Source organism: Trichoderma atroviride, chromosome 1 (genome assembly GCF_020647795.1).
Source record: "Trichoderma atroviride chromosome 1, complete sequence".
NCBI lineage: Eukaryota > Fungi > Ascomycota > Sordariomycetes > Hypocreales > Hypocreaceae > Trichoderma > Trichoderma atroviride.
Window position 1 is genome coordinate 6675699 of NC_089400.1, and position 27086 is coordinate 6702784.

Below are 27086 nucleotides of genomic sequence, written 5' to 3' on the forward strand. Positions count from 1 at the left end.
GTCGACCAGCCGGGATGGCATTCTCACGGGTTTGTCGAGACGTGATGTTGGAGCTGATTATTCAATTGGCATCTTCAATAAGTAGCTACGAAAGAAAAAACAACTAAAAATAGACCAAAAGAATACAGACACAATCAAAATTGCTGCATGGGCGAATAAAATCGTTTCTTTATTGCTCTTGGCCCCCAAAACGTCCCACCATCTTTTTCCATTTCAGCACCACCAACTGTCAGGCGTGAAGGATTCGAATCCCGGCCAGTATTTTCGTCGACAGCTGATGTGGGCGCTTAACCGCCGCTTCTGGTTTGTTTCCCAGGGTGATCCTCCAGCTGAAAACAGGTGGGGGAGGACCTAGCCGTTTCTGAAACGCCTGCATACAGCGCTCTTTGTTGTTGGTTTGGCTGCTGAAGCTGCCTGAATCTGCCTGAAGCTGATTCCAGCTGCTGTTCTTTTCCTTTCTTTCAGCTTTCAGCCTTGTCTTCCTTTTCGTCTTCTTTCAACTTTCAAAGCAAACACAGGCAGCATGGCGCCTGAGCCGCTCGACACCGAAGAGACGAGGCGTCTTCTCAGCACAATCTCCAGCCTCGACGACCTGTGCATCCTCTTTGTCAACAAGCCGCAAATCATCGTCGTGGGAGACCAGGGCTCCGGCAAGAGCTCCGTCCTCGAGGCCATCTCGCGCATCCACTTCCCCGTCGGCGATGGCATCTGCACGCGGTTTCCCATCGAGCTGGTGCTACGGAGAGCTCCTCGAGAGAGCACCTATCTGGAAGTCTTGTTTGATACCAAGTCGCTCGATGTTGGCGGCAGAAGCTTTTCGCGAACCACGCGGACAAGAGAGCCATTCATCCATGTGGGATTTTCAAGAGACGAGTTGCCGGCTCTCATCACCAGGGCAAAGGAGCACATGGGCCTGGAAGATGGAAAGGCCACGGGCTTCTCGAGAGACATCCTGCTGATCGAAATGGAGGGCCCAGACCTCCCTTCGGTGACTCTGGTCGATCTGCCCGGCGTCATCCATCCTGGCTTCTCGTCACAGCTTCAGGACTGGAAGCCCGTTGTCGATGACTTGGTCGATAGCTACATGAGGCGGCCAAACAGCATCATCCTCACGGTTGTCTCAGCAGACGTTCCACTCTCCGCACATGCCGTCTTGAACAAGGCGGCGAGATTTGATCCTGATGGAGACCGCACCATTGGAGTCATCACCAAGCCCGATCTCTGCCCAAGCACAAACATAGAAGATCAATACATCAAGCTTGCCAAAGGGCAAGAGTCCAACCACCATCTGCCACTTGGTTGGCATGTTTTGCGCAATCGTGGATCCAAAGAGCCAGCAATGGACTACGACGAGAGAGACCTTGCAGAGGACGACTTTCTCGCAGAAGGGACTCGGAAATGGTGGAGGCTGCCTTTAGACAAGGTAGGAGTCGATGGCCTTCGGAGAAATCTGGCAGAAGTTCTCCTCAACCACCTTAGAAGCAGGCTCCCAGATCTTATTGGAGAGGTTGAAACCGAGATTGCGATTGGCCAGACGCGCCTCAAGAGGATAGGAGCATCCAGAGCCAACATCAACGAGATGCGAGACTATCTGCTCGGCATATCGGCCACTTTCCACAGGCTGGCAGAGCATGCCGTTGAAGGACGGTACAACGATCCATTCTTTGCGAGTCCCACCGTGCAAGAAACTAGCAGGATCAAGTTCAGAAAGCTGAGGGCTTTGCTTCGAAACTTGAATCGGGCGTTTCATCTCACCATGAAGCGCAAAGGAGCCAGATACAAGATTCAATGGGAGCATGAGCAGCAAGACAACGGCGTGGGCGCAGAAGAGCAGATTTCCAACTACATGGCCGATGCTGAGTCCCCGGAATATCTCCAGCCTTATCTCGACCTGTACGATTTCCCAGACCCGACGCCAAAGTCAGAGGCCACGGTCAACACCAGAATCGAGCGAATCGCTTCCGGCAGCCAGGGCGTTGAATTTCCCGGCGTGCCAAACAGCGATCTCATCATGCAGCTTTTCCGTGATCTCTCTGAGCCATGGACACGCATTGCTCTCCGCCACATTGACATTGTCGTCGAACGGACGAGACTCTTTGTCTACCATTTGTTTGACTACATCTTGGAAGACGACACAAAGACTCGAGATGCCATCCTGGCCGAGTACGTGGATCCTGTGTTTGAAACCACCATCGAGACGCTCAAGAGCAAGTTGACCGAGATTATGCGCCCCTACACGTCGGGCCATGGCCTTCCACTTGATTTGGAGTTTCGAACGGGGCTCTCAAAGCGCAAGCTTGCGCGTATTGCGACGCAGATTGCCGACCTTCTTGAGCAGAACCAGAGCTCCTTTACGTACAATACGACGTCGTACAGGTTCATCAAGTATGAGGATGTTCGGAATATAGTCATGGATGCGAATGGCATGACGCTGAGTAGCGACTTTGGAGCGGATGTTGTTATCGACATGATGTTGACGCATTACGAGGTAGGCGATTTGCTTCTTTCTCTTCTGTTCCTCTTCTTCTTCCTCTTCTTCTTCCTCTTCTTCCTCCTCTTCCTCTTCCTCTTCCTCCTCTTCCTCTTCCTTTTATTGGCTATCAATATCCAGTTTATGAGGGACAACAATCTAACAAGCAACTGCAGGCAAGCCTCAAAACCTTTACAGACAACGTCATCCACCTAGTCATCGAAAACTGCCTCGTTTCTAACCTCCCCGACATCTTCTCCACAAAGATTGTAACGCAGATGAGCGACGACACACTCAGACAAGTCGCCGAAGAGTCGCCCAAAGTGAGGGAAGAAAGAACCAAGCTGGAGGATGAGATTGAGAAACTGAGACTCGGACTGCAAGAGTGCCAGCGTTCCAGACCTAGAAATTTCTCAGGTTCGTCCAGCACCAGGTTTTCTTGACTATAATCCATGAGTATTTCTAACAGCCCACGAGCAGAACCGGCAGATAACTTTCCTGAGCTCACGTCTCCAACTAGAGCTACCATAGCCCCAGAGAATCCGAATCCGTTCCCACATCGAGACATCAAGAAGCCAAAGTATCGAGTCAGGCTGCCGCCTTTCACAGAATATGCAAGGACCACTACTTCGTCGGAATCGCCGTTTGGCCAAGTTGCCTCGACTGGTGTCAGTTTTGCGACGCTTCTGAAGAAAGAGCCAGACCTTTCTTTTTCTTTGAAGGGAAAGGCTCCCGTCTTCGGTGCAAATGTTAATGAAGAGACCGAGGTGCCAGAGGATGATGAAAAGGCAACAAGAGTGAAATTTGAGCCTAGCATCTTTGGCTTGAGCAAAGATACTGAACCAAGCAAAACGATTCCAGGCCCTGCCACCTCTTTGTTCGGTGCAAAGTCCCCAGCCGTCAAAAGATCTCTATTCGGGAGCGAAGCAAAAATAACTACAACTCCCGCAACTACAACCCCCGTGACGGCTTTTGGCTCTGTTCCTACGTCTAGCAGCAGCTCAGCTCAAAACACCGGTTCTACTACAGCAACTGCAACTGAAGCCTTAAAGCCCGTATTTGGGTCTCAAAACCCTCCAAAAGCGGCTGCTGATTCCTCTGGCTCTGATTCTACTGCGGCGAATACAACTACAACTGCCAAGCCTGTATTTAGCTCTCCGGACCCCCCAAAGGCGACTGTGGGCTCTACATCTAATTCTACTGCATCTCCAGCTCCTGTTGCTGCGTTTGGCTCTGTACTTTTGGCCAAGAATGCCGCCCAAGTACCGTCTCTTGGTGGTGACAAGGCCCCGGCTGCAGCTTTTGGTTCAGTCCCGGTAGCCAAACCGTCTCTTTTTGGTGCAGCAGCCACGACTACTCAAGCTCAGGCCCCCAAGTCGTCTCTTTTTGGCTCTGGTGCAACAACTACATCTTCTCAAGCTCCTGCTCCCAAGTCGTCTTTTTTCAGTTCTGGTGCAACAACTGCTCCCAAGTCGTCTTTTTTCAGTTCTGGTGCAACAACCTCGACTTCTCAAGCCCCTGCTCCCAAGTCGTCTTTTTTCAGTTCTGGTGCAACAACCTCGACTTCTCAGGCCCCTGCTCCCACGTCCCTTTTTGGTTCTGGTGCAGCCACGACAACTTCGCAGGCTTCTACTCCCAAGCCATCTCTATTTGGCTCAACTACAACAACTTCTCAAGCCCCTGCTCCCATGCCATCAATCTTTGGTGCTGGTGCAGCCGCGACATCTTCGCAGTCCACTGCCCCCAAGCCGTCTCTTTTTGGAGGTACAACGTCGTCGCAATCTCCTGCTCCCAAGACGTCTCTGTTTGCCGGAGCTTCAACCTCTCAGGCTCCTGCCCCTAAGCCGTCCCTTTTTGGCACAACCACAACATCGACGGCTACGGCGACGACAGCGACGGCAACCGCAGCAAAGACTGCAACGACGCCGGCAGCCACGTCAGATTCATCAAACTCGACGCCGTCCAAGACACCTTCGACTGATGGCGTGGTTGGATCGCCAACTGCACCTCCACCGCAGTCATCTCTACCCGGCACTGAAAAATCATCGTCGTCGTCAAATGCTAACACTTAGAGAGAAGAATTGACAGCAAGTATGGTGATGATGTCTAGGATCGGACTTGAGATGATAGGACCGGTAGTCTTCTACTCTATATTACAGCTGATGGTAGACACTTGGCCCACTTTCTTTCTTTTCTTTTGGGTCTGTTTTGTTCTTTTAGTCGGTTTCGAGTGAGTTTACGGGTTTGCGAGTCACGTACGTGGCACAGTCGTTTATCAAGAATACCAATCGTGTAATTTCAGTCATTTAAGAATACAAACATGCATTTTCGCGCGCGCTCAATAACATAACGTAAAAACATCAAGAGTAGAATTGCAATCATTCACACCGACATCAAGCCTTGTCAGAAACATCTTCAACAGTGGTGCTCCTGGTTGAATCAGTCTTTTCCTCTGTGTTTACTGCTTCCACTTTGTCTCCAAATAGTTCGCCAATTTGTTCGAGAGAGAGTTGGTTTGTCTAGATGGAAGTGGTTAGTCTTGGCTTTGTTAGATGGACAAATTGAGCCTTACCTCGGGATAGTAAAAGTAAAAGACGACGGCACAAACAGCCGAAATGATGAGGAAGACGAGATAGTACTTCCACCCAATGGTCGCAAAAGCAGTCGGAGCAACCTGCAAGAAGATGATTGTCGCAACAAACAGCCCTGAAACAGACACGGCAAGGCCCTTTGCTCGGAGCGGAGTGGGAAAGATTTCAGAGGCGTAAATGTACGACGTGGCATCGGATGTGGACGAAAAGCAGACCATGTGCCAGAAGAGAAAGAAGACGGCGGCTCCGGCCATGCCGCGGGACTTTGTGCGCTGGAAGATGCTGACGGTGATGCATTCGCCGATGAGAGCCGTGACGACGCCGACGAAGCCAATGACGAGGAGGCGAGTGCGGCCGACGCGATCGACGAGGACGGAGTTGATGGCGTTGCCAAAGGGGCAGATGCTGACCCAGCCGGATTGGATGAGGAGCTGGCTGACGGTGGTGAAGCCGAGGGCTTTGTATAGAGTTGGGCCGTAGTCTGGGATACATGTTAGAATCATCTTGTGTTGTGTGTTGAGTGCAACTTACTATTGATGACGAGGGTTCCTGTTCCCTGACAGCCAAACATGACGAGAAAGCCCAGGAAGCACCTCTTGCGCATTCCAGGCGACTTGAAGAGATCGACGAACCGATGCTTGGTCATCTTCTCGTGCTGGATGAGACCCTTGAGCGTGTTGAACTCCTCGAGAATCGCAGACCTGTCATTGAGCATGGAGTCGTCACTCTCTGCCCGCACTGCTTCAAACGCCTTGAGGGCATCATCGGGACGGTCCTGATCGAGCAGCCATCGGGGAGACTCTGGCAGAAACGGGACGCCAATGGCGAGAATCAGGGGCGGGAGACACTGAATGGCCAGGGGAAGCCGCCATTGGGCGCCAGAGGCGTTGACAAAGTAGAATCCGAGGCCGACCCAGCTGGCGACGGAGTAGCCGATGCAGATCATGATGCCGTGGATGCCGACGAGGAGGCCGCGGATGCGAGGCGGCGCGATCTCGGACTGGTAGAGGGGGATGAGGACGACGATGGAGCCTGGATGGTGTAAGTAAAACCAGGAAAGAAAAGATGTGAGCATCACGCACCTATTCCCAGACCAGTGACGAAGCGAAAGACGAGATACATGGCGATGCTCACGCTGCCGGCCTGCAGCGCGCCCCCAATCAGCGCCACAATGGCCGTGATGAAGATGGCGCGCTTTCGACCAAGCACATCAGCCGATTTCACGCACGACAGGCAGCCGACGAGGCCACCCGCCTGGAAGAGGCCATTGATGGCGCCGATGAGCTGCGTGGCGTTGGAGCGGGTGTCGAGGTTGAAGTAGGCGATAAAGGACGGCTGGCCGAGGGTGGTGGCGATGATGCTGGAGCAGTAGCCGTAGGTCATGCTGCCGAGGGCAACGAAGCCGACGATCTGGCGGGGATGTGAGTGGATTGGTCGTTTTGTGGTGTTTTGGCAGGATCTGACATGTGATGGAGATGGGAGTTGCTTGGCATTGGAGGGTTGTATTCGGGGCAATGTGAGATGAGATTGAGACGATTGAGACTTACCAGCATGCGGTACAGGGCCGGCGAAAGCATGATGAAGGAATTCCAACGTGTACTGGAAGATGAAGATGAAACAAAGAGAATGAAAATCAAACGACTGCTGAGGCACAAAAGTTGGCGTCAACCCGGATGTCGTCGAGGTTTTTAAAATGGATCGCAAATGGCAAAAAAAAAACACAAGACAATGATTTCGTACCAGCGGCCAATGGAATGAATGGCTTCTCGGACTGGGCCAGCTGAAGCCACGGCAGGGCTAGCAAAAAGCCATTCAGAACGTGAAGCTAACAGTGAAGCAGAAAAAGTCATGCTTGCTCCGGAAAACCACCGCAGGGGCAGCATCTAGAATTCGAGTAACAACGGTTTTGCCAGATAAGAAGCCGAAAATCGGTGCTGCTTTCGGCGTCTTGATGCGTTTGTGCTGCAGTTCTTGTGCTTCTGTCTGTGTCTATCTCTTTTTTTTTCTTTCCCTAGCCCCGAAGACGGAGTTGAGCTCTGCATAAACTTGATGCACGGCAATTCTTTACCCCGCAAAAGGCCAACTGAGACCGGTCATTTTCTAAATTTTAGTGGCTCTTGATAGAGGGCTCGACAAGAATGTGGCGCCGGCTTCTAGGCCCCTTGCACCCGTTTCCTGGGTTTATAGTCTGCGGAAACCTACCAAGACTCTTCCCCCCCTCAAAGTCAATCTGAGTGTGTTTTTCCCACTAAAACATATTGAGCGACTTCAGCTTTTCTGGCATTGGCCACCCGCCACTTTGGAATAGAGTTGACTAAACACACAATGGCTGCGTATGAGTTTCCCGACTTTGACCAATTGCCGTCTGTGCCGGGGCAGCCTCAGGGTTGTCTGTGGGGGTTTTTTGACCGAGGGGGCAAAAAGGATGAGCTGGGCAGTGAGTTTCTCCGCGCTGTTTCGATAGTTGTTGGCTGTTGGCTGACAGGATGTTACTATTCTTGACCTATAGCTGTCAATCTCCTAAACGCAGAAACTGTCAAGGAGGCTGCGCGGGAGATTCAGACCGGAAAGCATGTCCAGCTGGACTGGCCCATGAACAATGTCGAGTTCCCCGGCTTTGGCCGCATCCCCATTGAGCACAACGTCAAGGAGATGGAAAAGGAGGGCTTCCTTGGGCTGGATGACGAGATCAAGATTAACACCCAGACGAGCTCGCAGTGGGACAGTCTGAAACATGCAAGTCTTTTATGCGGATATTTTGTGTGTATGATGTGCTGAGATGTTTTGGTCTAGTGGAGTATACAGAGCCAAGGCGTGTTTTACAATGGCCTGTCGATTAAAGAGGCCTTGAAATCGCCTACGAATGGCTTGCACAGTAAGCTCTCCATCTTTATTTCCTGGACGTGGAGCTTACAAGAATGATGGATGTTTGTGAGAAGGGCGGCATAGTCGGTAGAGGCATTCTCGTTGACTGGGTACGTTGTTAACAGAATTACAAATGCAATCAAGAACTAACAAGTTGCAGCTACGATGGTGGGAGCATCAAAACCCCGGCAAAGACGCACCGTCTGCCATTTCCACCTACTCGATCCCGGCGTCCGAGCTGGAAGAGGTGCTCAAGTTCCAAGGCACCGAGTGCCGCCAAGGAGACATTCTCATTGTGCGAACAGGCTTTGTGCGCTGGCACGAGTAAGCACTCCAACAATTCTACTCATGACACCAAACTAAAACCATCAAGCCTCGCAGACGAAGCCACCCGGATCAAGGGCACCAGCCCCGAAACACGGATCCTCACCCTCATCGGCGTCGAGAGCAACATGGACACGGTCCGCTGGCTCTACTCCAAGCACTTTGCGGCCGTGGCCGGCGACACCATGGGCTGGGAGGCCTGGCCGTATCCCAAGGACTGCTGCCTGCACGAGTGGCTGCTGTGCCAGTGGGGGACGCCGATTGGCGAGATGTGGGATCTGGAGCGGCTGAGCGATGTTTGCGCCGAGGAGAAGCGGTGGTCGTTTTTCTTGACGAGTGCGCCGTTGCATGTTGTTGGGGCGGTTGGGTCTCCGCCGAATGTGATTGCCATATTTTAGTTGTCTGTATACATGTATAGACGTGTGGCGTATAGGATACATCCATGGAATGAAGAAAGAGACGCTTATTTCTATTGGTAACTACAGAAAGATGTATATACAAGTTGGTATCCGCATTAAGAGTCATGGCAGTCATAAGTATGGCAAGTCAACCTCACTGATAAGGCATGCTCTCGACGTTGTCATAGTTGGGCACCTCCAAAGAGTCAAAAAAGCTCACCTGCCCCGCGTCCAGATTGGCAAACAAGTCATCCAGCACAAACAGATTCGGAAACAGGCCCGCATTCGTCGTGCTATATGGCGCAAACTCGTTTGGATACACGGGGATGCCCGTCGGCATGTCTAGCGGCGGCTTCATCAGCGGATCCATCGGGTTGGCCGTCATGTCCAGCGGCTCGCCAATGCCTGGAATCGTCCCCAGCGGCGGGTTCTGAGAGCGAGGCGTTTCTTGTCGTGATTGCTGCTGGGGGTAGCCTGGCGCGGGACTGGCCGTGACTCTGCTGAGCTCTGCAGATTTGCTCCTGTTGGTGAGCATTCTGCGGAGGCGCTCGATGATGTCGACAAAGAGCTTGAGGATCCAGCCGCTGACGGGCCATGATTCCTGGAGGCAGTTGAGGCCGAGCATGCATGTGCGGGCGCGGTTCTCGGCGAGTTCTCGCCCGACGCTGCCGGATGTGCAGAGTGAGAAGACGTGCATTGATAGAGAGTTGAAGAGAGCGGGAATGCTGGCCGTTGTCAGTGTTTGTGAACGAGTAGAGTAGAGCAAGAGACTCACGTGTGGATTTGGCTGAGTCGCACAAAGGACGTCGACAGGACATCCTCCATGACTCTCGTAATCTCGTTGGCAGCTGCCACGGCCTTGGGGCGGTCTCCCCAGAAGTTGGACACGGGGTCGTTGCCGGTGCTTGTAGGTCGGTAAAGAAGAATCACGCTGTAGCTATGGCAGAAGTCAGCATTGCATCTCCCAGACTCTGAACTGATCAGCGCACTTGTAAGCCATGAGGATCATTGCAGACCACAGCCCCTGGCCGGTTTCGGGGTTGATGCCTCTGTACTGCAACGCGGCCGGCACCTGGATCCGAAAGTTTTCCAGCTCGGTTTCCATCTGCTCCTTTTGGCCAGGCGTCGTCGATTGGATTGCGGCGTATCTCATCTTGACAATCCTGCCAACTGCACTTTGTTAGCCTCAGGCACCAGCCACTTCCAGGTCAATGCTCACAGATGATTGACAGACGGGCCATTTGACACGCATACAGCGCCTCTTCAGGGCCCAAATGATTGTCGTCGTCCATGTCGCTGGGCTCCAGCAGCTCGACGTCGCAGTCTCTGTGCGAAATGTGCAGCGGCCGGCCTGTTGAGCCACTGGCGATGGTGTCTCGGATGCGGATGCACCACCAGATGCGTCGCCAGTGCCTTGATTTCTCGTCACTCATGTGCGATTTTGCGGTTCTGCCAAGCACGTAAGTTGTCTTGTCGTCTCATGCTGATGATTAAAACTCACGATCGGTGCATCCCCAGGCTCTGGGCCAGGCTCACGGCCACGCCCAGCCAGTGCCACGAATCCTTCTCGTCGTTGGATCCCCCCCACCAGAAGCTGATGAAGAAGACGGCCGTGACGTTGTTGACCTTGTCGGGATCCAGCTCTGCGTCGTACAGCGCCTTTGCCTGGCGATAAAAGACTGAGCGAGCGTGCTCCCTGCTTTCGCATCCCGTCATGGCGATGTCGGCCGGATCGCACATGATGGCCGCCACCAGCAGCATGCCGTTGAGCACCAGCAGCGACATCTGGTTGCGGTGGCATTTCTCGATAAAGTTGGTCTGGTTGACGAGTGGAAACGCGGGATGGAACCAGCGAAAGTAGACGTCCAGCATCCGCTCCAGCGCAGCCTCACTCAGCCGGTAGTACAGATTGCGCTCCCGCAACAGCGCAATCTGGGCATTGACAATGTTCTCACGGCCCTGGTCCGACGGGTCAAAGCCCTCTGCAATCGGAAAGTGAAGCCGCTTCTGATAGTTGCGCCGGTCACTCAGAAACGGCGCCAGCACGTCGTGGATGGCGTACGTCAGGCTGAACGAGTCGCCCGCGTAAAAGGTGCTGATGGCATCGCTGATGGGCTGCTGCGTTGGCCGCACGCTCTGGTCGGCAATGTGCAGATAGAAGAGCGCGCTGGAGTCGGTGGGTGCGCGCCGCTCAAAGGATCGCGATAGGCCGCGAAACAGCTGGCCGTCGACGGGTTCCACAGCCTGCTGAGGTGGTTGCAGCTGAGACTGAGACGGTAGCTGAGATACGGACTGAGATGGGCGATGAGACTGGCACTCTGGCTTGAGTTTCTGAGATGTGACTGCGGAGAGCGCCGGCGTGGGAGACTCGTCGGACGAAGAAGCCGGCGTCTTTTGCTGCGATGGGCGTTGAGGCGGGAGTTGCGCGAGTTGCGCGAGTTGAGGCTGTTGCTGTTGCGGTTGCTGTTGCTGTTGCTGGGATGTTCGCTCAGCCGACGATCTCTTTCGGCGAATGTACCTGCAATCAGTCCAGCGTTGGTTAGTCTTCCTGTTGTTTGTTCCCTTTGTCCTGGACAAAACACCGCACGGCCCATTGGACGCTGTTACTGTCTGTCTGTTGTCTCAACGCTATGAAACCGTGGTGTCCACACTCAAGGCCCAACACACAATCGCCTCAGCTGCCACTTACCGTCCGCGCTTCGAGTCAATCAGGACGCAGTCCGCCCGTGCAATCCGGCATCCAGAACAAGCAACTCCAGGAGCCGCATCACACTTGACCTTTTTCGAGTTGCACCGGCGGCATGCCACTCGAGTTCTGTCCTTGCCGCGCTGCCGGTTTCTCTGGTGGTCCTCCGGGCTCTCCATGATTCTGTGTCTGAGAATTTTCAACGTTGCTTACATGGCGAGCTAAGATGCCGGGGCAGCAGGGCGTCTTGAATGTTTTATTGTCCCGTTTTTTTTTTTTTTTTCCCCCCCCCTTTTTTTTTCTTCTTCCAGTTTCGGTCTGTCAGCTCCGGGCCTGTCTACAGATTATGGGCTTGACTGCTGCTTGCTTGGTTTCACCGTGTCTGATTCATCCCCGCTTTCTCTTCAAGCCCAGTTTCTCTGCTAGACTTGTTGTAGCATAGGCGGTGTTTTTTTCAGTTTCTACTCCCCGCAAACTAGCTATTCGCAGAAAATATGGCTTGGCCTGATCCCTGCCTAGCCTCGGCTTCTTCGGGAGGGGACGATCGCCAATCGGTCTCTCCACTTAAAGGTTTGGTCTTTGAAGCATCGACAGACTCCACCTAGAAATGGGCGATTTCAGCTTTGGGGACCCTTGTTGTCGTTCAGCTCGAATCTAGGGCGCAAGGGAGCATTTGGAGGTCTAGCATGTGGCACACACGTTGCAAAAGCCCGGTTTCCCCAGATTGCCAGTATATTGCCATCCACCTCGACGATGCCATCTCCACACGTTTATGCAAACTAAGAAGAAGAAATGGGTGGGCACGTGGTCGATATCAAGATGGCTCCATTCTCAAGCTGTCCCCAATTGTGACAGCAAAACAGGAGACGAGCAAGAAAGCTCTTATTGGCCATAGCTCCTGTTGTGGCGTTTGCCTCAGCTCGAAGCTAAGCGGGAAAAGGGACTAACTCTGGCCACAGCTTGGAAGCTTGAAGAGGCTTGCCCCTCTCAGATCACTCTGTTTTCGATCGGGAAATGTGATTTGTTCAACTCTATCTAGGATTGTGCCGCGAGATCTGGCTTTCAGATTCCATCACATTGACAAGGCCTATTTCGGAGGACATGAGATAAGCTTTTCCGAACAAGCTTTGACAGCCAGCCATCCTTACGCCGTCAGCACTCAACTGTGACTTTACTCGAGTCTTTGTGCCTTTCGTGGCGGGGAAATGATCTACAAGTTCATGCTGCTCTTTGTTAGAACGTTTCCGCGGAGAAGCAAAAGATAAGTTGAAGATGGACCTACTTGATCAGAATTGTCTTTGGCTCAGTAAACGCCCGCAGAGCCTATAGCCATCATGAAGTCAGAATAATGGTTTCGCAAAGCTGAAAAGGATCGACATAATACTCACGTATTCGCCAAACTCTCGCCCTATTCCCGATGCCTTTTTCCCCCCAAAGGGAGCTTGGACACTCATCTATCCATTGTTAGCCCTTATACTAGACCACAGCGTATAAGATCGACAACCCACCATGCTCACGCAGTTGACGCCCACCACGCCAGAGTCGATCCGAGCCGAGACTCGCAACGCTCGAGTAATGTCTCTCGTAAAGACACCCGCCATCAATCCATACTCTGTATCGTTTGCCGCTTGAATCACTTCTGCCTCAGTCTCAAACGTCTTGATGACAGCCACGGGACCAAACACCTCGCTCTTGTAAATCTCCGCGTCGGGCTTCGGGTTCACAAACACAGTTGGCTCCATAAAGCTTCCTTCTGTGCCGATTTGGTTACCGCCCACGACGAGCTCTGCTTCTTCTTTGGCTCGAGAGATCATGGCGCGGACCTTTTCAAAGGCGAGGGAGTCTGCGAGAGGGCCGTATTTTGTGTCTGGGTCTTGGGGGTCTCCGATGCCGGCACTTGCGGCCTTCATCTTCTCGACGTATTGGGAGATGAACTTTTCGGATATGGATTTTTGGACGTAGAGGCGAGAGGCGGCAACGCAGACTTGGCCGGTTCGCGCCAGGATTCCATTGGTGGTCCTGGATTTGTTAGCCGTGGTGACTTGATTATGGAATTGCATTCACCTACCAAGTCACTGCATTGTCGATATCGGCATCTTCAAATATCACCACGGGGTTCTTGCCGCCTATGAAACGTTAGTATCACCTCATTAACCGTACATAACAAAGTCTCTTATACATACCAAGCTCTAGAGTCACCCGCTTCAAGTTACTCTGCGCAGCCGCAATCTGAATCTTCTTTCCCGTCGCAACCGAGCCCGTGAAACTGATCTAGGAACTGTCAGCCATTGTCTCCAAGTCTGCGATGAATCTCACCTTTCGTATACGCATATGCTCGGCCAGCAGCCCTCCAGTCCGGCCATCGCCAGACACAACCTGGAACACGCCTGGAGGAAATCCAGCCTCTTCAAAGAGAGGCGCTATTGCCAGAGAGCCCAGCGGGCCTTTTTCGGATGGCTTCACGATGAGGACGTTGCCTGTTGCCAAGCATGGCGCCGCTTTGAGGAAGATGGATGCCACGGGTGAGTTGTACGGGAGGATGGCAGCGCATACTCTTCAAGGGCATCAGTATAACGTTTACAGGTTGTCTTATGCCAACACTTACCCGATAGGCTCTTGTCGCACGAGTTTGACGATTCCGTCATCTGCGGGAAAATAATCACCTCGAAACTTGTCGGTCCAGCCGGCTGTGCCGTGTTAGCCAAAGCGTCTTTTGTATGGAGAGTGAGGCTCACCATAGTATAAAAGATTATTCTTTATATAATTCTTTTCCCTCGTCGGTATCAGAGACACTGGATTTCCCGTCGTCAGAGAATCGAGAAGCAAAACTTCATGCAGCCTCGTCTCCAGCAAATCAGCCAGCTTTCTCAAGCACTCTGATCTTTGCGCTGCACTAAAAGTAGCCCATGGGCCGTTGAATGCAGCTTCTGCGTGTTTTACAGCCTTGTCGACATCCACGCGGTCGGCAATTGGTATCTTTTCTGCTACCAGAGAGCCGTCTTTTGGATTGAACAGCGAGTAATGGTCCTCAGAGTTTGATTCTGTGTATTCTCCATTGACGTAGACCTTATGAAACGAAAAGGGCACTTGGCCAAGTAAAGTTTTCATGATGACTTGCGTTACAGGCTGTCTTGAGCGTGCGTTCTCAATCTAGCAATCAATTAACTCGACCAGGTTTCTATCTACACCATTTTATCCATCTTGAAACATTCCTCTGCCCGGTGACGAAAATATTCCACTGCGAAGAGTTACCCCAGAGTCCATGGACATTTTGGCGCCAAAACGGCACGGCTTCTCTCGGCGATTAAAAGAGGCCGAATTAGGCAATATACGATGTTATTCCTAAACATGGGGGATCTCCTCTATCGTTGTGCGTAAATCCGCTGGAATTTCGGCTTCTGATGGAAAAGAGGCGTTCATTCCAGAACGCTCGATTGACGATACGCTGGTTTCGTCAGTGAGGCCAGACGGAAAGACTGGCATGCTCGGCCGAAATAGCTGCAGCGTGGTGTATATAGCGATCCTTGTCATCGAATAGATTCTTTGATGGCCCCCAAGGAGTCTATACTATTTTCTGAAAGCCCATCATGTCGATGAAAGCAGTCGTTTTCCGTGGCCCGTACGATGTTGGCGTCGAGACGAGGCCCAGGCCTACGATTCGGGATCCAACGGATGCTATAATCCGCGTCAGGCTTGCTGGAATATGTGGGAGGTAGGCGCAGGCATGACTTCTTGGGGCTGGAGATTGCTGACAGGTCTTTAGTGAATTACACATGTACCGAGGCGTCCAGAAGACTGCGGCTGGTCACATTATGGTGAATATTATACGAGCAAGAACCCAAGTAACGGAAGAGTAGCTAATGCTTATCCATATCCAGGGCCATGAGTTCATAGGAGTCATCGAGGAGATAGGATCCGACGTAAGCAGGTTCGCCGTTGGTGACGAAGTTGTCTCCTTATTCTCTCCCGTCTGGTATGTTGTCAAGTCTCATCGACCATATCGACTATACTAATAAAGAACAGTCTAAAATGCTGGTACTGCAAGCAAGGCCTCACCAACAGATGCATCGAAGGAGTCGCATTTGGCACGCAGAAGCTCGATGGCGGACAGGCCGAGTTTGTCAGAGTGCCCTTTGCAGATGGCACCCTCCACCTTGTTCCTCCAGAGCTGGACGAGTCTCTCCTCATCATGATGTGTGACATCTTTCCAACAGGGTATTACGGAGCGTCTCGTGCTGTGGAGGGCTTGCTCACCCAGCACCAGTCGCCGCTGACCAGCCTCCGTGATTCCCGTCCTGTCAAGGTAAGCTTGAAAGGTCAGAATGGCTATACAAATGGCACAAATGGCCTCACCAACGGTCAGACGAATCATATCACAAACGGAGATGCGCCCTTTGATCCATTAGGGTCATCGGTGGTGGTCTGTCTCGGCTGTGGCCCTGTTGGGATTTGTGCCATCACCACAGCCCTATCAAAAGACATCAAGACGGTCTTGGCAGTCGACAGCGTGGAGGACCGTCTTGCCGAAGCAGCTCAAGTCGGAGCAATTCCTCTGAATCTCTCGAGGCATAACATTCTGGAAGAAGTCATGTCTCGGACTCAGGGACGCGGAGCAGATGCCGTAATCGAAGTAGTGGGCAATCCGGCCGCTCTCAAATCTGCTTTTGAGCTGCTACGTCCGTGTGGAATATTATCTTCAGTTGGCTTTCATCAGGACGAACTACCATTTACAGGCCTGGAATGCTATCTGAAGAATATTACGTGAGTTACAATTCTGATATCTGTACATGTGGCAGCTTATTCACAATCTACACAGGATGAACTTTGGCCGAGTTCCGGTGGGAACCGTCTTTACGGATGCCCTTGAATGTCTAAAGCAAAACCAAGGAGCACTGAAGAATTATGTTACGCATGAACTATCACTAGACGAAGCAGCTACCGGCTTCGACTTGTTTGAGAAGAGGGTGGCCAGAAAGGTGGTGCTTCGAGTTTAGCGAGCTACTGCAAATGAGAGCCGGCCTGAATATACAAGAATTTGATTGACCACTAGAATTCCATTGAGTCGTATAGTCTCGTAACTAATTCCCAACAGAATCTAGGATGGAAATCCTCTAAGTGGCTTTATCCGGACGCCCGCATGCAAGCACCCGCGTGACTCTGTATTTCCGCCCCGGCATATTTCGGTTCATTCTACGCGAGTTTCCAGAAGGCTCGCATCATCATGAGTCCGCTTGTTACTCTTGGCAACTACTACACAAGGTCTCTCCATTCCAATAAACGGCCTGTTGGCATCCAAGTCAGGCAATCGCCCCATCGGTGTCTGCAGTTGTAAACTGTTTCGGCTCCGAATTCCGATCGCAGCTAAATATAGCGGTATCCATAATTGTAGGCGACTATGAGTTGAGAGGCCGAGATGCATAATGCCGAGGTTCAAGAAGCCGTGCTGACTGATCCTTTAGCGGGCCAATGGAGGATCGCCGTCTCCATGTACACGATGGAAACGAGGCTATTGAACTGGTACGCTGTTACCCTGGTATGAGCTGAGATGCAGAGTTGCAGTAGCTTCGGAATTACAAAAGGGCAGTAACCTGGACAACGGGAGTTGAAAGTCGTACTGCAGCCTCGTTTTACTCTTTTGGACTTGAACGACTAAACAGGACACGAACCACAATGACTCAGGAAAAGCCCCATGTCCGTATTGGCAATGTCTCTGGCGCAACTGGCGATCACCCACACGCCATGGCGCGCATGGTTCGCTCCGGCAATGTTCATGTAATCACCGGTGATTGGCTGTCCGAGATGAACATTGCCTGGAACGCCATCACGAAGCAGGAAGTGGACGAGAATCTGGGCTACGAGGATGGCTTCTATCAGCAGCTAGAAGAGTGCATCGACGACATTGTTGCAAAGGATATCCGCGTTGTGACCAATGCTGGTGCTCTTAATGTTATGAGCTTGTACAACAAAGTGAAGCGTCTTTGCGAAGAACGGGGACATGACTGTGTCATTGCGGCTGTTCTGGGAGATGATATTACGGATTTGCTTGTGGATAAAGCTTCAGGCAAGAAAAACACAGGCTTTAAACATTTGGATCATCCAGAAATGTCGCTTGATGATTGGAAGTTTACGCCTTGTACTGGAAATGCCTACATTGGCAGCTGGGGCATAACGGCAGCTCTTCGGGCTGGTGCGAATATTGTGCTTTGCGGGAGATGCACGGATGCCTCGCCGGTTATGGGAGCTGCAGCCTGGTACTATGGATGGAAGGAAGACAGTTTTGATGAACTGGCTGGTTCACTGCTGGCTGCTCACTTGATTGAGTGTGGCCCATATGTCGTTGGAGCAAACTTTTCAGGCTTCAAGGACTTTCTCTCTGACTTGGTGGATCTTGCATTTCCTGTGGCTGAGATTGATTCCAAAGGAGGCAGCGTTATTACACGGACGGCAGAGGGAGGAGGCCATGTAACAGAGGGAACGGTAACTGCGCAGTTGCTCTATGAGCTGCAAGGTCATCTTTATCTGAACCCAGACGTCGTTGCCGATCTGTCTGCTGTTTCGGTCAAGCAACAGGGGACGGATCGTGTAAGAGTTACAGGGGTCAAAGGCTTGCCTCCACCGGCTACGACCAAGGCCATGATTGCTGGCAAGGGGGGGCTACCAAGCAGAGGCAACTTTCTACATAAACGGCCTTGATGTGGCGGAAAAGGCTACAATGATGAAGAACCAGCTCTCTCATATTTTCCAAGACAGCCGATTCAGCAAACTCAGCATTGAGCTGTATGGGACGCAAGCGGAGAATCCTTCATCCCAGCAGGCGGGCACTGTGTCGTTGAGAGTCTTTGCACAAGCACGAAGAAAGGAGGACATTGATGAATTGAGGTTCAAAATCCCGTTGTATGCGTTGCGGATGCAGAGTTACCCTGGATATCACATGAATCTCGACTTTCGGACAATGGCGCCGCGGCCGTTTATGGAGATGTTTCCAGCGTTGATGCCCGTCGCACTCATAGATCATCGCGTCCAAATCAGCACTGGAGAGGTTATCAAGGTCGACCAACCCAAAGTTACAGCGACGTATCCCATTGTCCGACCATCGGCAGATACGGCAGAGCCTGTAGATCTTTTGTCTTTTGGACCAACGGAATTTGCGCCTCTTGGCAGCATCGTCCACGCAAGATCGGGCGATAAAGGCGATAACTCGAATGTGGGATTCTTTGTTCGCGATGCTTCGGAATATCCTTGGCTGAGGACTCTATTAAGCGTCGACAAGCTGAAACAGCTACTGGGAGATGATTGGCACAGCGGCAATCCGAATAGGAGGGTGGAGAGAATAGAGTTTCCCACCATCAATGCCGTGCACTTGTAAGTCTCACGATAATACACGGAGAAGAGTACTTATACTAACATTTTATGCAAAGTCGGATACTTGACAATCTCAACGGAGGCATAGCGTCGTCTGACAGGATTGATGGACTAGGCAAGGGCGTTGCGGAATATTTGCGAAGCAAGTATGTGGATGTACCTAAGATCTTCTTAGAGAAAGGTCGCATATGAAGCAACATCAATAGCGTATTAAAAAAAACTGTAAATGTATAATTCTGGAGCTAAATCTTGTCACGCTACGTTTCTTCTATCAGTCAAGAGAAAGTCACTAGAACCCTCAACTTGGCCCATCTCGTGCTTGTTTACTAAGACGGTAGGAATGTTCTTAGCCCGCTCTTCTAGTTCGTCCTTTGTATGGGTTTCTTTGAAGACGTCGCCCAGTGCAGCACCCTTGGATAAGACAGCCAGCTCACTCGATTTCCATATATGCGCGGTATTCGAGCCTGATGACCTGATAATGAGTACAAGAAGGACTAGGCCTCCCAACTCGATGGCGGCATGCAGAGTTATCCATGGCCACGCCACCACATACACAGTTGTTGGTTGTAGGACATCGCCCTTTTCGATTTGCCCACCATCAGCTCCGCTCCGAATGGCATTACTCATGCTCGCTGCGATGTTATCGAAAACTTGTTCATAATCTTCCGTCTCCCAAAGCACCTTGGCAACACTAGGGCGGAATTGTTCAGCTTGCTTCTCCTCGCCGCTAAAATTTGAGAGTCTAGATATGTAGAATCCATTGGGGACGCCCCAGCTCTCAACGGCCTGTGTGCAGTTCTCGGGACTGTTGAGGCAATTAGCGAAGAGAGTCTGCATGTAGTAACTGGTTCCGTAAACAGCTTCATCTGAAATGTTCCATCCGGCTGTTGTCCCTAGTTGCAAGTCTGTGCGACGAATAATTGATTCCTGTGGATCATATGCTAGGCTCTTGACGACTTTTTCTGCAACTCCATGGCCCGATTGAAACCTTGGATCCAATGGCTGCCACGATTGGGGGTTACGTTTGTGATCTTTCAGTTCCGTTGAGGTAATATTGATGAATCCGATTTTGTAGTCTCCCTCATAACGCCGGGTGCAGTAGTAGAGTGCACATTCTGACGCGCTGACTTTAAAATCTGGCCACGTCTTGGTGGAATTGGAATTCGGATCCGCGTCCACTTTGATGACCGTTTGAGACCAAATGAGGGTGTCAACATCTTTCATTGCCACTGTCTTGTCTTGGTCAGATGTGCCAAGCATGCTCATGTACACCATGCTGGATCTGGGTCCATATTTGTGGTCCATATTGTTCAGAAACAGGCCGTTGGGCAGCCTATACTCGGTGCAGTTTGCTTGAGCTTCTGCAATACTCGGGTCGTATTGAAGGTTGGAGTATTGATCTCCCATACTCAATGTGTTCTTCTTTAAGCTGTCAGTTACATCAGAACATTGACTGCACACAGACAAGGACTCCAGAGGTTTAAAGTCACATTCGACACCAGGACAGTGGAACGAAGCCTGTTCCATGATTGCGTCTGCGTCTGCCGCAAGCCCAAAGGCGACGGCGGCTTGCATTGCAAAGTCCGCATTGGCGTAAACATCTGCACCTTGAGTTTTGACATGTCCGTCCTTGGTGACTGTCTGTAGTTAGATAATATGCTGCATGAAAGCAAAGACGCCACTTACTACTATACGCGGTCATGCCGCTCACCAGCGTGCCTTGGGAGTATCGAGAAGCATAGGCAATGCTAGCTTCATCAACTCTACGATCTTGGCTACTGTGGAGTTGAACCAATTGCTGCGAAAACGGGTCCATGGCAAGCGTCAAGATCGTCGCCAAAGCGCCAAGTCTCACAAGACCACTAAAAACGAGTCAATAGGATGAAATAAATCCAGCACACGCGGAGCTCACCCCCCCGCGAAGTTTAAAGCTCGTCAAGACCTTGAAACTTCCAAAAGGCCCACGGCTCGCTCCGGAAATCAGTTCAAAATCGTATAGACGCCGTGGCTTTCCGGAGAATAGAACCCAGTTTTCTTGGCTGATGCAGCTTGCGACGGCGGCCAGTAAACAGGCTTTACTTGCAGTCGACAGCGTAGAGATGAGGGCGTTGAGAGTCCATATCCTGTCGTCAAAAATCGGCTTGTGATTAAATGCAGCAAGTAGGACCGTCATGGCGATTAACAGGATGATGGACGAGGCCATTGCCAGGATCTCGGAAGCCCATGGCCTCAGATTGCCAAAGCAGGATCTGGACATCATATCGTACGTGCGCCAGAGGGCCCCCTAGCACGACCTGATGGGAGAAGGGATGCTTGTAAGAAGACTGAGAGATGGGAGCATATTTGACACCAGCAAAGGTTTATAATGTGCTGGTCTTGCTCAACCTTGATCTCTTCCGTGTCACTTGGCGCTATGATGCTTTGTGATTGGAGGGGAACCTCGTTGAGTCAAAGTAAGCACAGCCCTACTGCAGCCGAATCCTCCTGTTTCAATTGATTGGTGGCCGAATCAACAGCTCAGCCCTCATTTATGCAATTACAGCCACAGGCGCCCGTGATCCGAATCCTATGGTTTTGCCGTTTTCTGGCAACAGTTTATGACTGCTGGAAGGGGATTATCCATATCTTTTGCCAGTCTTCTGTCGGTCAATCTCAGGCTATCTCGGGAACCCACACAATGGGAGGGACCGTCAACTTTAACTTGGGGCGGGGGAACATGAAACTTGCGGATAGCCTCTAACCTTTGGTGATTTGTCGGGGCGCAAGATGGTCCAAAATTGGCCTTTGCTGAGATCGGACGAGACCATAATTGAACTATATCTGGTAAGCACTAAGATTAATTGCTGGCATCCCACAGCAGGCTTTGTTGCCATGGGAGATTGCTTATTCGTTCGTTCGACAGTACGCGAGACGACCCAACTTAACCAAGCTAAGCCATAATGGCGTCTTGCATTGGGGGTGAAGCGCGAGTCCAAGTGCTGTTCAGCTAGTTTGTAACCAGGATCTTTACGCTTATCGAAACTGGGGCGCGGTTGGAACCAAGTGGCGACCTGTAGCGGTATCCTTGGGTACCCGGTTACGATCCGACAGCAAATGAAGACACGAATAAATGTTCGACTGTCCCATACCCAGAGGTCTGCGTGGTCGTGAAAGTATTAAGACGATGGAATCGATAGAAGAAGCCCAGCTCTCCCCTCCGATCGTTACCTAGTTGAATCGCCTCCAGTATCATCCACAAACCACATTCTCATGTCCAAGCGAGCATGCTGTCTTACATAAACAAAATACTAGGATCCTTGAGCCTGCACGTTGCTCTGGGAGTATATACCTAATGGCACTTTATATATCGGCTTGTGTATTTTAGGATGTTGCACTCTGGCCTGGAAACTAGCCGAGATGGCCACAAAGTTACTCAGAAAATGGCTACTTCTGCACAGGGATACATGCTCCTGTACGTCCAATCCTTAACGAAGGATCACGGAACAAACAAAACACAGGAAAGTGATTGTCTTCAACTGATATTTGATAATATTCTTAATTGACTTGCGAGTTGCTTGAAACCAGCCTACAATAGTACCATATACAAAGTTATAACTATTAGGGTGGGCTGATAAAATAGCAATGCAAATGAACATCAAAATGTACGTATGTTGATTCATTGAGAGGAGTCTACAGTTATTCACAAGCCATAAGGACTAGTCTTGGACCCGCAGAGAAAGCATAAATGTCTCTGCTACCAGCTATACTCAATAGAAGCATTCTACGTCGTGGAGCATGAGCAGCAAAACATTAGTGAAGCAGAGTGCATCATGCTTCCTCGTAATAAAAGAAACCATGACGACTAGGACAAAGACTAACATATCTTTTGCAAATATAGATGTCCGTCTCTTCGAGGTAGTTGTCATTTTTCAAAGGGTACGTATATGTGTATATTCTCTTTTAGATTGAATAATATCTTGATGTTTTGAAGAGCTTGGCAGTGGGGTGGTACCCGCGTCTTTCAGCTATCAAAATCGACGTCTGGCCATCACCATCTTTCGCTTCGGCGTCAGCGCCCTTCTCAAGCAGCAGTTTAACAATGGCATCCCGCCCCCAATAGGCTGCCTTCATAAGTGGCGTTTGGTTAAACTCGTCTTTCGCTTCCGTGTCAGCGCCCTTCTCAAGCAGCAGCTTAACAACGGCTTCATTCCCCCCTAATGGCTGATATTGTAAGCGGCGTTCGCCCAAACTCATCTTTCGCTTCGGCGTCAGCGCCCTTCTCAAGCAGCAGCTTAACAACGGCTTCCTGCCCTTCAGAGGCTGCCATTATAAGCGGCGTTTCATTAAACTCATTTTTTGCCTCAATACCAGCGCCCTTCTTAAGCAGCAGCTTAACAATGGCTTCCTTCCCCCGACAGGCTGCCCTCATAAGTGGCGTTTGATTAAACTGATCTTCCGCCTCAATATCAGCGCCCTTCTCAAGCAGCAGCTTAACAATGGCTTCCTTCCCCCGACAGGCTGCCACTGAGAGTGACGTCTGACCGCTCTCATCTTTCGCCTCAATATCAGCGCCATTCTCAAGCAATGTCCTCACAACAGCTCCATGACCTGCTGCTGCAGCACACAGCAGAGCTGTGCTTTCAAAATCTTTGTCCTTCACTTCAAAGTCGGCGCCCTTATCTAGTAGCAGCTTCACAACAGGTTCGTGACCGTTTGAAGAGGCCCAAATCAATGGCGTCCGGCCATAGATGACATCTTTTGCCTCGATGTCAGCGCCTTGTGCTAGCAAAAGTGTAACAAGGGCAGCGTGGCCAAAGTATGCCGCAACCATAAGATTGGTAATCAACTCAGGCGCCCCCCCTCCTTCATCCGGTATATTAAAACGAGACCATGTAGAGTAACTCTCAGACAACGGCTCGCAGATCCTTAAAGCAAAAGGGATAATGGCATCACCAGCATCCACAATTTTAGCCTCATGGAAATGAGTGTTCCAAAATTCGACTGAGTAATGCAAAAAGCTCTCATGATAAAACGGAAGATGGCCACCATTCATTTCCGTATCTGGTGAAAGGTCGACATCATTGTTGAAAAGATTCAGATATAACACACAGATCTCCGCAAGAATAGCATGGGAGCTGCGCATAGTAATTGAATGATGCCAGAGCAGTGTTGTTGAAGTAGCTGTGGACAATACAGTATCTATCAGAAATTCTCGAGCGGTTTGATGAAGGAAATATATTTTACCGTGATAGATTGAGATGAATAATCCACAACAAGATCTGAGGCGCGTCTCAAAGTCTTTGTCATCTTCCAAATCGAGATAACGAGACGATTTAAAATCTATATTCACCGCAACATTCATTTCTGCGACTGTCAGTGGCCGACTTGCAGCCAGGACAATACTCAAGGCTTTGCGAGTTATGAAATCATCCTTAGATTTGCTAAGAATCTGGTTATAAGCTTCGTTAATGGTCCCAGGAAGAGTCATAATAATAGCCGTTATTGCCTTTTGTGTTTTTATGAAGTTGGTTTTCTTTAGGTAGTCAAATATGAGATATATCCAAAGATATGTGCGGTTGGTAGCTTGTTGTAATCTTGTTTTCAACTCGTTTTTAATCTGAACTGATAACTGTTTGTCTTTTGCCAAGAGGTCCACCTGATGTGTAATAACAAGGTCCACTTCTCGACTTATGGCGTCTGATTCTTCCTCGCCCGGTATCCGAATATACGGAAAAGTGCTCAATAGACTGCGAAAGTTTGATACAATTTGCTCATACGGACGACAGGTCAAAAGATATTTCAACCTACTGTGACCCATCTGGTTATCGCTGAATTGTTCCTTAATGTTCCACACCAAGTCGTCAAATTCGGACTCGGCACATTCATCCAAAGCATCGAGGACTATGACAATAGATTCGGTATTACGCAGATCGTTTATAGCGTTGTGTAAAATCTTCCATAGTAATCTCGTGTTGTTGATTAAGCCTTTTCCATCGCTGTGGTATTCTTTTATAGCATGTTCAATTAAAGACGACCTTTTAGAAAACAGCTGATGAAGCAGTGCGCAGAGTGCTTGTCGCATGGTGTTATGGTCTTGGTCCTTGAAAAAGAAATAACATACTGTGGTTGCCGATTGAGGGAGGATGTGGTCGATGAGGTACTTGGCTAATACTGACTTCCCACATCCTGGATCTGCTGTGACTAGTAAAGGGCCAGAATCTTGTTCTAACCACCTTTTGAAGTGGTCATGGCTCAGGAACCACATACAGGTGTCCTCAACCCGATTTTCCACGCGATCTTTATACCACTCGTATGTGGTATCTTTATCGCTGCTTATAAGACGGAATAGCTGATGGCATTTTTGTCTTTCTTTTTGCTCTTTCTCAGATAGCTTCTTCTGTGCTAGACCTTCTTGGGCTTGGAGGCTCTTTTGTAGAGAGTTACTGTGCTGTTCTATAGCCTCATACAAGCCTAGATATAAAGTTAATATGTGTAACTAATACAGCAATAGAATGTTCAACTTACCAGAGAGGACATCGCTTAATTTCTTCTCAGCTTGAACCGTATGTAATGGTACTTGATAAAGAAGATCTTTTGCGTATGCTGCGGCTATCATAGCTGCATAGCCCTGCCACTCTTTATTTTTATGCGAATCCGAATAATCACAGATTCCGCGGATAACAAGGCAGGGGAAATGATTCATCAGTCCGGCGGCCTCCATCTCAAAACACAGCACATCCTTCTCTGCGGCAAGGCTATCGCGATGCAAGGCATTTTTCATGAGCTGGTTTGCCGACGCAATCAGGCCGTAATGAATGGCGGGATTATCTTCATCCTCGTCCCTTTCAGATCGCAGAACTAAGCCCGATGGATCGCAGACAGCTGCACAGCCCTCATTCGTTTGTGGATGAACGACTTCTGATCGATAAAGCCTATCATTGTTTGTGTTTGGTCGTTTATATCGACGTTTCAGCTTCTTATTCTTTTCGAGTACATCATCAACGGCTTCCTCAAGCTTGTGGCCATATCTCTCGTAGCGACACTGAAGCCCAACCAGCGCAGTTAATAATGCAGTTGGTGGCTTGTTTAAAAACCCTGTTGCTTGATATGGTTGGCCCTGGATATTTTTGCCAAAGTCGTATTGAAATAGCCCGCTATTGCCATTGCTTGGAGTGCCGACTATGATATCGCCAAGACGGATATCGTGGCTTTCACTTGGAGCGCCACCGCCAATGCCCACCATCAGCCCGACTCTTATGTTTGGGAAAGAGTGTATCATGTCTCTGGCAACGGTTGCAGCAGAGGTCGTCCCATATTCTCCAAAAGGCAGAGTGGCGATGACAACATTGTGTTTCCCAATCCTGCCCAGCGTATAGCTGTTGTTGTCGTGCTGAGACACAGACGCTGGGCCCTCATGTTCTTCGTCGAGGAACACTTGCGCGGCAACGTATTCGACTCTTATTGCGCATATCCAGCCGACTGTGTAGTCGCCAGGTTGCGACATGTTCGCCCGCAGGGTTTTTCGGATGTCAAACAAGCTACAGTGGGTAGCTGGTGTCTAGCTGTCGAATGTTCTCTGACTGAGAGTATCGCTGGCTTCCTTTTCGCCTGAATAGGTCAGCTCGTTTGAAACGCTACAAATCGCAAAGAGTCGCAACCCACCTGACGGTACAGTCTATCTTCCCTGATCGCGTCTATTTGGAGAAGATCCTGTCAAAGAGTAATCGGCACGCCGCGCAAAAATGGAGAGAATGAAGGATGATGCGCAACATTGGGTAGCAGCATAATAGAATCCATGGGCGCTCAGCCGCACTGCATACACGACTTTCATCCAATTGTGTTTTCGGATAGATGGTGGGGGATTCCACGTACTTTTCACCAATCATACGGCATCATTGTTATATGCAGCCTGCGCCAGCCTCGTTCTGGCGCCATATATTACGGCTCTGCTCCTAGGAAAAAGCGAGAATTGAAGTGAAGATGAGATTATTCATTTACTTACTAGCGCTTTCTAGTATCTATACATTCAGTCTTCTAATTTGTCTGCTGAATCCATGGGTGGGCAATGCCACTCTCGCTGTGAATGCTGAACTATCCGCCATTTGCAGTAGTCAGCGTCTACCGACCAGGCGAAATTCACCTCCACGTTTTCATTTACCTTTCAAAAGAAGTTGCAACAGTCATGATATACATGTGTTCAATCTTATTCAAATTGTCGAGTTGGTGTCTAGACTCTCGTTGCTGGCGAAAGCCGTTGAAGAAAAAATCTCTGGTACCAATTCTTTCTAGACTACAGGTTACGCTGATCAGTATCAATCTGCTACCGGCGAAAATAGCCACGGAAAGTTTGTCGCCGCGCGAGGATAGCTGTACCATGAGCTAAGCATTATTTGGCTTTGTAGCTCTTATGG

At 50.3% G+C, this 27086-nt stretch overlaps 10 protein-coding genes across 10 annotated transcripts; 5 read left to right on the top strand and 5 right to left on the bottom strand.

The window, feature by feature from the left end:
- The first annotated feature begins 416 nt into the window (after positions 1–416).
- TrAtP1_002415 (uncharacterized protein) lies at positions 417–4792 on the top strand. Its single transcript, XM_066111461.1, has 3 exons — positions 417–2488; positions 2647–2887; positions 2951–4792. The coding sequence occupies exons 1-3, from the start codon at positions 524–526 to the stop codon at positions 4540–4542; spliced, it is 3798 nt and encodes a 1265-aa protein (XP_065967536.1). The 5' UTR covers positions 417–523; the 3' UTR covers positions 4543–4792.
- TrAtP1_002416 (uncharacterized protein) lies at positions 4793–7034 on the bottom strand. Its single transcript, XM_014085403.2, has 5 exons — positions 6609–7034; positions 6144–6471; positions 5593–6093; positions 5043–5542; positions 4793–4989 (listed from the first exon to the last, which is right to left on the bottom strand). Exons 1-5 carry the CDS (start codon positions 6636–6638, stop codon positions 4864–4866), a joined length of 1485 nt encoding a protein of 494 aa, XP_013940878.1. The 5' UTR covers positions 6639–7034; the 3' UTR covers positions 4793–4863.
- Positions 7035–7386: 352 nt separating this feature from the next.
- TrAtP1_002417 (uncharacterized protein) lies at positions 7387–8648 on the top strand (the record flags this gene model as incomplete). Its single annotated transcript, XM_066111462.1, has 6 exons — positions 7387–7498; positions 7571–7797; positions 7855–7936; positions 8011–8036; positions 8087–8250; positions 8300–8648. The coding sequence occupies 6 exons, from the start codon at positions 7387–7389 to the stop codon at positions 8646–8648; spliced, it is 960 nt and encodes a 319-aa protein (XP_065967537.1).
- A 154-nt stretch (positions 8649–8802) lies between these two features.
- On the bottom strand, positions 8803–11513 carry TrAtP1_002418 (uncharacterized protein; the record flags this gene model as incomplete). The annotated part of the gene is made up of 6 exons (XM_014085401.2): positions 8803–9373; positions 9424–9585; positions 9638–9818; positions 9868–10097; positions 10150–11166; positions 11338–11513. The coding sequence occupies 6 exons, from the start codon at positions 11511–11513 to the stop codon at positions 8803–8805; spliced, it is 2337 nt and encodes a 778-aa protein (XP_013940876.1).
- Positions 11514–12788: 1275 nt separating this feature from the next.
- Positions 12789–14518, bottom strand: TrAtP1_002419 (uncharacterized protein; the record flags this gene model as incomplete). Its single annotated transcript, XM_014085400.2, has 6 exons — positions 14070–14518; positions 13940–14021; positions 13651–13888; positions 13518–13605; positions 13403–13460; positions 12789–13353 (listed from the first exon to the last, which is right to left on the bottom strand). The coding sequence occupies exons 1-6, from the start codon at positions 14440–14442 to the stop codon at positions 12789–12791; spliced, it is 1404 nt and encodes a 467-aa protein (XP_013940875.2). The 5' UTR covers positions 14443–14518.
- A 190-nt stretch (positions 14519–14708) lies between these two features.
- TrAtP1_002420 (uncharacterized protein) lies at positions 14709–16376 on the top strand. Its single transcript, XM_014085399.2, has 5 exons — positions 14709–15046; positions 15098–15149; positions 15213–15307; positions 15358–16095; positions 16151–16376. Exons 1-5 carry the CDS (start codon positions 14922–14924, stop codon positions 16326–16328), a joined length of 1188 nt encoding a protein of 395 aa, XP_013940874.1. The 5' UTR covers positions 14709–14921; the 3' UTR covers positions 16329–16376.
- A 628-nt stretch (positions 16377–17004) lies between these two features.
- On the top strand, positions 17005–18027 carry TrAtP1_002421 (uncharacterized protein; the record flags this gene model as incomplete). The annotated part of the gene is made up of 1 exon (XM_066111463.1): positions 17005–18027. The coding sequence occupies one exon, from the start codon at positions 17005–17007 to the stop codon at positions 18025–18027; it is 1023 nt and encodes a 340-aa protein (XP_065967538.1).
- Positions 18028–18286: 259 nt separating this feature from the next.
- Positions 18287–18888, top strand: TrAtP1_002422 (uncharacterized protein; the record flags this gene model as incomplete). The annotated part of the gene is made up of 2 exons (XM_014085398.2): positions 18287–18696; positions 18753–18888. The coding sequence occupies 2 exons, from the start codon at positions 18287–18289 to the stop codon at positions 18886–18888; spliced, it is 546 nt and encodes a 181-aa protein (XP_013940873.2).
- A 60-nt stretch (positions 18889–18948) lies between these two features.
- Positions 18949–20956, bottom strand: TrAtP1_002423 (uncharacterized protein; the record flags this gene model as incomplete). Its single annotated transcript, XM_066111464.1, has 3 exons — positions 18949–20333; positions 20383–20494; positions 20609–20956. 3 exons carry the CDS (start codon positions 20954–20956, stop codon positions 18949–18951), a joined length of 1845 nt encoding a protein of 614 aa, XP_065967539.1.
- A 1555-nt stretch (positions 20957–22511) lies between these two features.
- On the bottom strand, positions 22512–26449 carry TrAtP1_002424 (uncharacterized protein). The gene is made up of 3 exons (XM_066111465.1): positions 26338–26449; positions 25201–26283; positions 22512–25146 (listed from the first exon to the last, which is right to left on the bottom strand). The coding sequence occupies exons 2-3, from the start codon at positions 26177–26179 to the stop codon at positions 22880–22882; spliced, it is 3246 nt and encodes a 1081-aa protein (XP_065967540.1). The 5' UTR covers positions 26180–26283; positions 26338–26449; the 3' UTR covers positions 22512–22879.
- Positions 26450–27086: the final 637 nt, after the last annotated feature.